The sequence below is a fragment of the Abramis brama genome (assembly GCF_963993115.1).
Source record: "Abramis brama genome assembly, chromosome: 7".
NCBI classification, from domain to species: domain Eukaryota; kingdom Metazoa; phylum Chordata; class Actinopteri; order Cypriniformes; family Leuciscidae; genus Abramis; species Abramis brama.
In genome coordinates this window covers 17,750,699-17,763,361 of record NC_139969.1, presented here as the reverse complement: position 1 = coordinate 17,763,361, position 12,663 = coordinate 17,750,699, and the positions used below count along the sequence as shown (strand labels likewise).

The 12,663-nt window shown below is 36.5% G+C and overlaps 2 protein-coding genes and 1 long non-coding RNA gene across 4 annotated transcripts; 2 read left to right on the top strand and 1 right to left on the bottom strand.

The window, feature by feature from the left end:
- The first annotated feature begins 478 nt into the window (after window positions 1–478).
- ccr9a (chemokine (C-C motif) receptor 9a) lies at window positions 479–2,835 on the top strand. 2 transcript variants are annotated; one of them, XM_084119984.1, is made up of 3 exons: window positions 479–616; window positions 847–914; window positions 1,181–2,835. In XM_084119984.1, the coding sequence occupies exons 2-3, from the start codon at window positions 861–863 to the stop codon at window positions 2,228–2,230; spliced, it is 1,104 nt and encodes a 367-aa protein (XP_083976110.1). In that variant the 5' UTR covers window positions 479–616; window positions 847–860; the 3' UTR covers window positions 2,231–2,835. The 2 variants fall into 2 exon arrangements, with proteins under 2 accessions (XP_083976110.1, XP_083976111.1); XM_084119985.1 differs by having other exon boundaries at window positions 503–616; window positions 852–914.
- A 4,299-nt stretch (window positions 2,836–7,134) lies between these two features.
- On the top strand, window positions 7,135–10,111 carry LOC311087512 (uncharacterized protein; the record flags this gene model as incomplete). The annotated part of the gene is made up of 4 exons (XM_084120838.1): window positions 7,135–7,172; window positions 7,729–7,798; window positions 8,556–8,638; window positions 9,088–10,111. 4 exons carry the CDS (start codon window positions 7,135–7,137, stop codon window positions 10,109–10,111), a joined length of 1,215 nt encoding a protein of 404 aa, XP_083976964.1.
- A 292-nt stretch (window positions 10,112–10,403) lies between these two features.
- On the bottom strand, window positions 10,404–12,463 carry LOC311086839. Its single transcript, XR_014607126.1, has 2 exons — window positions 11,045–12,463; window positions 10,404–10,633 (listed from the first exon to the last, which is right to left on the bottom strand). It is a non-coding gene; the product is annotated as an uncharacterized lncRNA (long non-coding RNA).
- Between the last annotated feature and the right edge of the window lie 200 nt (window positions 12,464–12,663).

Here is a 12,663-nt window from a genome sequence, read left to right as displayed (position 1 = left end):
GAAATGATTGATCCGAAGTGTCAACATTCTTTCCTGGATGTCCAGTATACATATGGCATGCGTAAGGCAAGGCATTCAATCTTCATTCACAGTCAGAAAAGTTGGTTAAGGTGTTGGTAGAGGTGCCATTTATCTTTTTTTGTTGAGCATGACTGTAAAACACATTTTAGTCCTTTACATGTTGCACCACAGATAACACTGCATGATGTTGTGCATAAGTTGTGATATTGCGGAGCATTTTCACACACTGTGAGTAAACAAGTGCAGCCAATCTAAAACTCAGTAATTATGGTTTTTGAGGCATGTCCAAAAATGATCAAATAAAAACAAAACAGTTTTCTCTTTAATGTTGCTTTATGTATAAAATGGGCTCATAAATAAACATTTCATACCTGGCTGTTGTGTTAGAAGGTGACTCTAAGAGAGAAAAAAAACCGTGAAAAGTTCATGCTTCTTGTGCGTCACTGTGGTTAAACCTCAGACCTTAAAAGCTTCTGCAAAACAGACGTTTTCCAGACGGCGCCAAAAACAACGTGAAAGTGATCATAGTGATCGGGAAGGCAGCAGACAGCAGCTCATCTCTATTACTAGTCCCTTTTTTCTCCAAGATAGTAAAGTAAGTACTACCTATACATCAATAGAGTTTTTAGAGTATGTAAAGGAACAGGTTGCTAATGCTTAATTTGATAAACAGACCAAATTCAAAAGACTGATTAATAATGATATGCACTCTTTTTTGGGGGGGGGGGGTTGTGGATATCTGTGAATTTAATATTTAGTGTACTTAAGTGAAATATAAGTGAATCTTTGTTAATGAGGTTTTTTTTATATTTAAACTTTTTTAAGAACAGAGATCAACGATGAACATAACCGAGCTTGTGACGCCATTCGCTGACAATATGACGTCAGAATATGTAAGTGATATCTGAATATTTACATTAAGTGCATGCTGACAACTCTATGTCTCATTATGTCAATGTCACTTTTATTTCTATATATAGCACTATTAAAACAACACATGTTGACCAATGTGCTTTACATCATCTCAGTAAAATATACAAAAAATGATGACTGGTGTTTGTCTGCAACTTTAACGTCAACAAAGTGTTGTTTAAATGCACATTATCGGGGTTAATAAACTAAAAACTAAGTAAGACACATGCTTTGCTATATTTCACAGGATAATGATGAATTTTCCACAACTATGAGTGATTATGAGGATGGGGTGTGTGACAGATCGGCGGTGCGACAGTTTCGAAGCTACTATGAACCTGCTTTCTATTGGATAATTGTCATTCTGGGAGCCATTGGCAACTTTCTGGTGGTCTGGATATACACACACTTCGCAAACCGCTTGAAGTCAATGACGGACGTTTATCTACTGAACCTGGCTCTGGCAGATATGTTCTTCCTCTGCACTCTGCCCTTCTGGGCCGCCGATTCCTTCAACGGCTGGACCTTTGGCTTGGCTCTCTGCAAAATCGTCTCTGCCGTTTACAAAATCAACTTCTTCAGCAGCATGTTTCTACTTACCTGCATCAGCGTCGACCGCTACATTGTAATTGTAAAGACTGCCCAGGCGCAAAACTCCAAGAGGGTTCGTCTCTTGTACAGCAAGCTCATTTGTGTGTTAGTCTGGATCCTGGCGGCCTTGTTGTCCATTCCAGAGTTTCTCTTTGCCCGTTCGAAAGAAGATGACGAGGGCAATCACTTTTGCACCATGGTCTACTGGAACAATGAAAACAACCGTACTAAAATACTGGTCCTGGTTCTCCAGATCTGCATGGGCTTTTGCATCCCTCTCATAGTGATGATCTTCTGCTATACCAACATCATCCGCACCTTGCTCAAGACGAGAAACTTCCAGAAGCACAAGGCCCTGCGGGTCATCATGGCAATTGTGGCGGTGTTTGTTATCTCTCAGCTCCCGTACAATGGCATGTTGGTCTTGGAAGCCACTCAGGCAGCCAATACGACAATTACAAACTGCGAAGAGGTCCAGCGCTTTGACATCGCCGGCCAAGTTCTGAAGAGCCTCGCCTACATGCACAGCTGCCTAAACCCGTTGCTTTACGCCTTCGTTGGAGTGCGTTTCCGAAAAGATGTGATTCGAATTTTCCGAAGACTTGGCTGTTGTCCAACCCCGAAGAACTCCAAGGCGTTGTTGGGAAGCCATCCGCGCCCATCTGTTATGTCGGACACAGACACCACCAATGCGCTGTCATTGTGAACCGGGTCAGATCACTCTCAGTGAGGCTTGCTTAGCAAAAGCTTCTGTTTTGCTGCAGGTGCTTGGCATCTGAGTTTCAAAACAGAAGTTCGAGGTTCCATGAGAGTTCTTTGCATGCTTGAATACATGCTGTCTGGAGGAGGGCTGAAGTAACCTGCTCACCACAATGAGATGGCTACAACTTTGAATATTGCATAACAAGAGTTCTCTCTGTTTGACTGGGCCATTAATATGAAAGTAAAATCCTGATCAAATAATTGTGTACTGTATGAATACAGTATAAACAGTGTTGCGGCAGGGACTGATTTGCCCATTTAACTGTTACAATATTTTCCATCTATTGTTCAGCATTAATTTTTAAGTTTATCAAATGTTGTATAACAAGTGTTTTTTTCTAAAAAATGTTTATGAATGTTATTTTATGATGCAATTTTTTGGGGGGTATTTGAATTGCTGCAAAAGTATAACTGTGAAAGTTTTGTACAGTCAGGGTTTTGTATCTGTGTTGTTTTCATTTCACACCAAACATAATGTGTATAAATATTTGCTGCTCATTTTGTAAAATTTCAAACAGTATATTAAATAAAAAATGTTAATAAACCTGATATACAGACTTTTTAATTGTAGTCTTATTCCCTTTCACTTATACAAACACATATGCATAAACACACATTTTCTCCATCATACACTGATATCACTGGGGAAGTATACCATCAGAAAAAAAAGTGATTTTTTTTTTAACTTTAGGGCCAGAACAGCTTATCACTGGGGCACTTTCCATAAAATGCACCTTTTATAGGTAAATAAGGTACAAAAATGTAACTTTGAGGATACTGCCTCAGTGACAAGGCCAAGGTTTGCACACAAGCGTACTTCTATTAATAAAAACATGAGAGTATCTAAGATGTTTTAATTGTGATACTCGAATCTGGCAGATTGCCACAAGTGCGTACTGTGGTGCAAACCGTTGGGACTGTGACGTACACTATGTTTCTGGTTTACTCAGTGTGGTCTTGTGGGGAGACAGAGACACTCACCAGACACGTGACTGCACACACACACCTTACCCAAGCATTTCAAAAATCAACACACAATGCGCTCAAAAAGTACCTTGAATTCAACAGACCTACAGGATGGGGCACAGAAAATCACATAAATTTCCACATAGGCCTATCTGCTTATTAAAATGAAAAATGATTCAAAAAGGGTTCTTCTGTAACTTTCACAGCGCTTAAACATTCTTTAAAAAAACAAACAAAAAATTCCCTACCGTATCTACTAATTTAAAAAACAAACAAAAAACACTGGTGAATAAAATATAGGCCATATGAAGTATAGGCTTTTTTATGGTGATTAAAAAAAGGAATCATTGCAGTACATGCTCAAGATCAAAATGTTCTGTTTCTCTGCTCTTAAATATATTAGTGAAGTGCATAGGGTCAGATAACCACACAGTACAAGCACACCCCTGTCTCTGCTAAACTTACGACAGGAAGTGGCAGACAAGCCAGCCAACATATGTTATTTTCAAAGTGACAGACTGTCTGTCAATCAACAATACAATACAAGGTGAAATATATCACTAAAAAAATACACTACCGTTCAAAAGTGTTTTTAAAATAAGTATCTTCTGCTCACCAAGGCTGCATTTATTTGATTAAAAAATAAAAAATAAATAATATTGTGAAATATTATGACAATTTAAAATGACTGTTTTCTATTTTAATATATTTTAAACTGTAATTTATTCCTGTGATCAAAGCTGAATTTTCAGCATCATTACTCCAGTCTTCAGTGTCACATGATCCTTCAGAAATCATTCTAATATGATGATTTGATGCTCAAGAAACATTATTATTATCAATGTTGAAAACAGTTGTGTACAAATTTTTTTCAAAATTCTTTGATGAATAGAAAGTTCAAAAGAACAGCATTTATTTAAAATAGAATATTTTCTAACATTATAAATGTCTTTACTGTAACTTTTGATAAGTTTAACTCATCCTTGACGAATAAAAGTATTGATTTATTTTATTTATTTCCCCCAAAAAATAAAAATAAAATACTTACTGACCCCAAACTTTTGAACGATAGTGTATATTAAAACACATATAATAAAAACTATAAACACTAGGCTATATGCACATTGTGGCGTAGCCAATTTAAAAATTAAAAATTATTGTTTATTTAAATATTTTGATCAGATTATCGTTTGTTTTTATCTATATGACTCCCCCTAGTGGACATGGACATTTTTTTCCATTTTGGAACAGATGTTCAAAATAGGCCTATATCCTGCGTTGTCAAGTCATCTTCATTTATATAGTGTTCCAAAGCAGATTTACAATGATAATAGGAAATTAAAGTAAAGTGTTTTGGCTTTATAGCAGCTCTAGAATAAAGTTATTGTCCAGCTAAAGTTAGTCTGATTGATTCACTTCCGTCGCAACGATCATTAGTAATTAACTTAGGGGCCGCTAACACGACACCGTTTTAACAGAAAACTCTAAGTTCTTTCTGCGCAAACTTCAAAAACGCGAACCAGTGAGAACGCCGACGGCGTGCACATGCGCACCACGAGTTCAGTCCACAGGTGCGCGCCCGAACACACGTGCGCATTTTTACATTTTTGAAAAATTATATTAAAATAAAAAAGACATGAATAGGCAAAAACAATGTTTTAAAAAATCTAAAAATAATTCACCAATCAATTTATAGGTTTCATTTTTTTATAGCAAACTTTGTATAAAGATGATTCTCAACTATACTATGAAAGATAGTAGGCCTAGGTTATAACAGAATGATTTGATATACCATTTTGCTTTATGCAATATGTGGGTAAAATGGCCATAAGCAAGTTTTCCCATTATATACAATGTATATACACTGTATCTAATTTGCATATTAATGAGTTCTTGGGGCAACATGTAGCCTAATGAAAAAAGAAGTGTACTAATAAGAGTAGGCTAATAATAGGCAACATTTTCATAATAAAAATGTTGCCAAGGTTGCAAAGCCGACCCCGTGTTATAAATATATTAGAACTATCACTTCTGCCACTATATTGCTTTATTAATAATATTCCTGATCAGTTTCATCTCCTCAGCATCCCAGATAGCTTAGAAGAACTCGATATCGCAAGAAACGTTTGACTCTCTCTTTTCCAGCACTTTAGACACAGTTGCTCCTTTGCGTTTAAAGAAGATTCAAGAAAATAGTCCAACGCCGTGGTACAACGAGCACACTCGGGCCCTTAAGAGAGCAGCCAGAAAAATGGAGCGCAACTGGAAGAAAACAAAACTAGACGTTTTTCGAATTTCTGCGTACAGAAAAGCCTTAAAAACTGCTAGATCTGCTTATTTTTTGACTCTCTTAGAAGAAAACAAACAAAACCCTAGGTATTTATATGACACAGTGGCTAAATTAACAAGAAATAAAGCTTCTACTTCTGAAGTTTCCAAAGAGCACAGCAGTAATGACTTTATGAACTTCTTTACTTACAAGATTGATAATATTAGAGAGAAAATGTAACTATGCAACCATCTACTACAGTATCGCATCAGGCAGTGCACCTGCAGATGGAGGACCTGCACCTTGACACGACCACAACGCATCCCTGAAGTGTCAGCAGAGATTGTGTCAACTAGACTCTCCCCTGAGAAGGCCTCATCGACACGACAGCCATCGGCACTGATCCTCAACAAACCCATCTCCATCCCGGTGTGATGACTCTGATCTTAAACCAGATATAGAACTGGATAATATTCTGATTGTTCCAAACCAATCTGACTTCTGACCTATAATGTTGCCTGAATCATAATCATACACTGTTCGTTCATTGGCCAGAGGAGAACTGGCCCCCCGACTGAGCCTGGGTTCTCCAAAGGTTTTTTTCTCCATTCTGCCACCTGATGGAGTTTTTGTTCCTTGCCACTGTCGCCTTTTTCCACCTTTGTTGCCATTGGCTTGGCTTGCTTAGTTGGGGACATTAAATTTAACATTTAATTTAAAATTCAACAGTAATATTGATCTGCCTGCATTGCCACTATTATACAAGAACTGAACTGAGCTGGACGATGACATCACGGTTTACTCCAGAGCGGCTATATATATATATATATAAATTAACTAAATTAATAACTTTTTTTAAAACAAAAATGAAACATCACTGTGACGCTATTTTCTTCTGGAAACAAACTTTTTTGCATTATTTTCCTGTTATCTCTGTAAAGCTGCTTTGAAACAATCTGTATTGTAAAAAAAGCTATATAAATAAATGTGACTTGACTTGACTAATAATATCTAATTATTATCCTATTTCATAGGAATAGCCTATTGAAATATAATTTCTTATTGTTTCTTATTTCTATTCTTAATGTCTCCAAACATGCCTGATGAACATTATTTAAGTCCTTGTGTCCTCTACAGTGGACATGTATGAAATCGATATCCTGTTTCGTAACAGAAAGTCATATTTTAATTAAAAACCCCATAACATTTGCTGAGATGTTGATTTATTAAAAAAAAAAGTCAGATTTAAATGATAATTACCAAATATTATCACATTTCCACAAGAGTGTTAAATTTGATCGCTAAATTAATGTCAGTTACTTTTAAAGAACAAGGAGAGGCAGTTTTCACAGTGAAAGCCCTGAATGTGCTCTTTACAAGCTCTTTACTTTATAACTGTGACATGTAGGCTATGGTGTCAGAGAAATTCACTGAAATATAATGTCCAATACAGAGGACAATAAGGGTTTTAGGAGGATTCCTGGGTCCCAGGAGGATATGAAAAAAATAAAGTTAAATAGATGTAAATGAGGAAACAATCTCAATCTAATATGTAAATAGAAGACATAAAAACCAATCACATTTAAGTATGCAAATATTGGCGTGGCGTCATGATGATTTACCTGCCAAGCGTTCAGAAAGTATCAGTGGGGTACTTTCTGATTTCTTGAAAACCTTACAGAAATTATCTTCAAATCCAAAGTTTGAATGGTGTCTTCGTGGAGCATAACTGACTAGAGGACTATCTTTACTTGTCCAGTGAATGTGGCTAATGTATCATTTTAGTGTAACCGGCGGGTCCATTCGGGAAGATCGCACATCACCACTTGGAGGTGAGTGCACGTCTACGATACACTTTTCATAGTTGCACTGCAGACTTGAAGGGATGTTTTATCTAGACAAATTGTCTTTGTGCCTCTTCGTCGGAAGAGTAATATAAGGTAAGGAGTTTATTCTTATATTGGACCCAAAACCTTTGTGGAGCCTATATCGTATCATAGTCATCAACTGGAGTGTTGCAAATGTCTTGATTTTGTTTTAAACTTAGAAACTTCACTACCAACAACGAGTTTCAATTATTAATAAACAAATATCTCTGCAAGGTAAATATTTTCATATTACATATTACTACGGTGTCTAGAGAGGTAACTTTAGATGACATATCCTTTTTCTATTGACACTCTTGTCTGAATATTCTGTGTTCACAGGACGTCTACATTACTGTTAGGACATCAACTGGAAAGTCTGCACATGTCTATGGTAGTGAACGCACAACAGGTATCATGATAGTGTTTCTGCTGCTTATGAAGTTACATGAGCTGCCAGTGTAACATGAGTATTATTCTGTTTATATCATTTTTGGAAAAAAATGTTTTAGATTATGCCTGAACAGTGGCTCCAAAATGTATTTAATATATTTGGACACTTAAGCCACACTTAAAAGTGGCTGAATGTCATTGCATTAAATGACAAGGTAGCAAACCAAGTGGCATTTCTTTTAACAAAAATAAATAAAATAATAATAAATAAAAGCACACATTTCAAGAATATTTCACAGAAAGGCATGCGTTTCATTTTAAATTATGAAACAATAGAAATATTGTTCAAAATGAATAACAAAAAATGTCTGGACACTTTATGGTTGTCAAGCTTTAGTGGAAGATGTGGATAGTTAATGTGATGTTTGCCATCCATTCAAATTTACCTCGAGACCAACTGGTTAAAAATACTTAATAAAAAGTGAAGTTAGTTTTAAAGTTTTGTGACATTCAGTAACAATTATATTTGTAAATAATTTGTATGTAAATAATTAAAAGTACACTATGTAACTTTTGGCCCTCTGGATAGATAGTGTATCAGGGTTGGAAAAAAGCGTGTTTTGGAAGAAGCATTGAATGTGTATTGACTATTGGATTATTTAAATTTAGTTAATTTTGAACAAAAAAGTTACATAGTGTACCTTTTTAAAAGCTTTAACTTGACTGACTGCTTTATTTCCATGTTAAGCCATTGTATATTTAAATGCATTTTGCAGGTATCTTTAACAGCCTGCATTTCCAATGCCTGTATGGCACAGGAACCAACCACCTGTTGCAGCCAAACAAAATCATCCCAGGTGTAAGTAGATACTGACTTCTTACTAACCCATCTGGTATTGCCAGCCAGATATACTCATCTGAGTGTTTTGGAAAATCAATCAATTCAGTAATTAGTAATTACCCTGGCAGTGGCAGTATTAATGCTATGGATTCTCTATTACCTACAGATATGTTTAACACTTTGCGTTTAAAATCTAGGCCTAAGAAAAATGAGTACCGGACCGGTATATTAGAAATGTAGATCAGGACTTGGCACAGAGGCTTGCTGTGTTTGCCAGGAATCTTAACCTTTTGTTGAACTGAACTGAATGTTGCTTTGTTTCATGCTGCAACACTAGACTGCTCACATTTTGGCAACCTGGAACTGATACTCCATGCGACAATGCTTGGATATCAATTGAAGAGGTTAAATGGCATCTAGAGAAATATTTATTTTATAATTGCTTTTGTACAAATTATTTTCTTCAGCTTGAAGCAACATCATAAAACACAGTTAAGGATGCTGTCACACAGATGGCAGAGGCTTGGTCTTCAGCCTCCAATCTTCTGGGACACACAAGAACACATTTCTGAACATAGCCCTGAGGTAGAAACCAGACCAGCACTGGAAATTCACCCCATACAGGTCAGCTGCATTGTTTCTTCTAGGGACGAAGGACCAGATGAGATCAAGGCAATCAGCGATTATCACTGTAGGAGTTGCAGTAATGAACCTCTTGAAGCAAATGCATCTAAACAGCCCTCCAGCCAGGTGTCGGTTGAGTCTGAAAACAGTGACCTCTCTGAACAAGAGAAAGACAATATCCCTGTACTAAAATGGGAAACTCCAGTAGAATTGGACCTGAGGCCGAACTCATTTGATAGAGATCTAGAATCTACAGAGAGTGGAGAAGGAGAGCAAGTGTATCCTGAGGTTCTCCCATTTCCACTCAAAGACCTCGACTTTAGTCAGCTGCTATCCAGAGCAGATGATTTGGAGAGCCAGCACAACGTTTGTTTAACCGACCATTGTCTTGCAGCTATGGCGGCACGCATGATAAAGATGGAGAAACTTCAGACTGCGACCATACAGAAAGAACAAGGAAAGGCAGTCAGATCTCGTCCAGCAACTGCTTTGGTGCGAAGCGACAATCGTCTGAGACAGGTGGAAAGCCCTTATGCTCAGACAGAACACTTGAGGACTAAAGGCAGTAATTCAATTTTAAAAGAAGTAACAAAACTCACACTTTCTTCAAGTTCTCATTTAAAGTCTATGCATCGAAATCGTCCCTCGCCAAATGCTGGGAAGGTGTGGATTAGATTTCAGCAACCACCGGCTTTACCCAAGAAGCCACACTCTGGTGAGGTCAAATTAAAGAAGACTGATGCCCTTGTTCATGATCATAACGTTAATTCGAGTATGTCACCAAAATGCAATAGTCCAAATAGCTTCAAGAGATGCAAACCCACAAAGAAAGGCATGCCAAAGCCTCAGAAGACTTCCTCTGAATAGACTAGTGTTCCTGTTAAAGCTCCTTGTAGGAAGACATGATATAATTATCTTGAAAGGGTTTTAAGCTTGAAGATTGACAGTGTGTTAGTAACTGTGCATGTCACTGTATTTAATGTTCCAAATTAAATACAAGTTAAGCTCCATCAACAACATATGTGGCATGCTGTCAGTTACCACAGAACCTTGAATAACCTTGAATTTTCTCTCAGTTAAAAAACAGCAGCAGAACTAACTACTACAGTGTTATCAATATATCAAAATGCTACGTAAAAATGAATTGAAACTATACAAGTCATTTTAAAATTCACTATTTATTAATATTCAGACAATATTGGCTATATAATGTGACAAAACGAACACATTGTTTTGCTGTGCACGGATGTAGATCATTTCCCCCAAGGGTGGATGAGGAGATGAGCTCTTGAAAGGCACTTCAATAATAGAGTAGGAAAGCAGCTGGCCATCAGGATCTTTCACACACTTGGAGTCACATTGACAGTAGGGAAAACTTTAACACTTACCCTGAAAATAGAATTGAAAATGGTTAGTTGTGGTTTAAAGTAAAGGTCACTTTTGTGGGTGACATGCAAACATGCATTTCATAAAAAGGAAAAGCATTACCTTTTGGTTGATAAATTTAGAATGTGTAATACCAAATTGAAACTTATGTTTGTTGAGCCAATAATTTAATTTGTGAGAGAGAAATAAATAAATAAATAAATAAATAAATACACTCAAATATAAATTGCTTATAATTTGCAAATGTAGATATAAAAGTGTTATATTGCATAAATACATTTGGATGTGGCCAAATGATTTGAGAAAACTAACAACAGTATCTGTAACTTTGTCAAATTGTTTAAAGGCTAATACTGTAGTCAACTTAAAATCAACATCTTAATTCTCATTAAGAGCTCTCGCTAAAACAGAAACCTTTTTCCAGATGAGATTTCCTTAAAGAGTCTTCTTTATCAGACAGCACCTACAATACAGAGAATAAATATAGCAGTATCTTGGGACATTACATAATGCACACGTTCTTGAAATATCCTGGGGAAATACACAATTATCAGCTGACACACAAAGTGACTAAATTAGTCAATTTAGGTCTTGGATTAAAAAAAATTCCAGGAACAAACCTCTGTGGTTCACACCGAACTAAAGTGAATGCAAGGTTTTCATGAAGCTGAATATGGACAGTTTATTCTGTGATCAGAACAATAATAATGCTGGCAGATAGAATTGATAAAAGTACAGAAAAATGTGTTATAAAATGTGATTTTATTTTAGGGCTGTCAAAATTAACTTGGAATATTTGGACTAAACTTGGGTAATTACTAGTGGATGTATATATATACAGTCATGTGAAAAAGAAAGTACACCCTTTTGAATTCTATGATTTTACATCAGGACATAATAATTTAAAAAAAAATCATCTGGCCGTTGGCAGGTCTTAAAATTAGGTAAATACAACCTCAGATTAACCACCGTCATGGTTTATTTAACAAAAACTAGGCCAAAATGGAGACGCCATGTGTGACAAATAAGCAGTACTGCTTTCATAGGAATTAAGAGGCTAAGTAGCAGTCAGGCGCTGCTAATCAAATGTCTTTGATTAATTGATCATCTACAAGCATGACCAAATTCACACCAAGGTCAGAACGTGCATGCAACAGGACAATGATGCCAAGGAAACCAGCAAATCTACAACAGAATGGCTGAAAAAGAAAAGAATCAAAGGTGTTGTACTGGCCCAAACCTCAACCCAATTGAAATGCTGATTTCCCAACAGATGCCCACAAACCTCAATGAACTGAAGCAACGTTGTAAAGAAGAACGGGCCAAAATTCCTCCACAATGATATGAGAGACTGAAAGTCATTTAGAAAATTACTACAAGTTATTACTGCTAAAGGTGGTTCTACAAGCAATTAAATCATAGGGTGTACTTAGTTTGTCACACATGGCTTCACCTTTTTGGCTTCATTTCTGTTAAATAAATAATGACACAGTGTAATATGTCGTTTAGGACACAGGTTATTTTAAGACCGGCTAATGACCAGATGATTATTTATGTCCTGATACGTAAAACCATAGAATTCAAACGGGTGTACTTTCTTTTTCACCTGACTGTATAGTATGTTTTCATTATCACATCACATTTCATTTCACATGCAATATACAAGGGGTTTAATACATGAAAATATATAGCTGCCTCTATATTTTAGAAAGGGGCCCTTATTATCATATTTGTGGTCCTTGACAGAAATTATCACTGTACAGATCTACAGCTCAAGCCAAAAAAGATGGATTTTATAAAAATATTAATAAAAAAGAGATTTAGTGATGCTACAGATGAGATGGGCACATAAATCCCGTACGCATCAGCTCTGAACTAGCCGTTTATTTCTAATCAGAGCTTTGCTTTGTGTTGGATCTAAACATGCCTTTAGGAATGACCTGGATAAAGGGCCTTGAAGAGGTCTCGTCCCTTTGAAAGCAGAGGCAGGCAGGAGGATGATGGACAGACGTGTCTCCATTGGCCAGAGAATA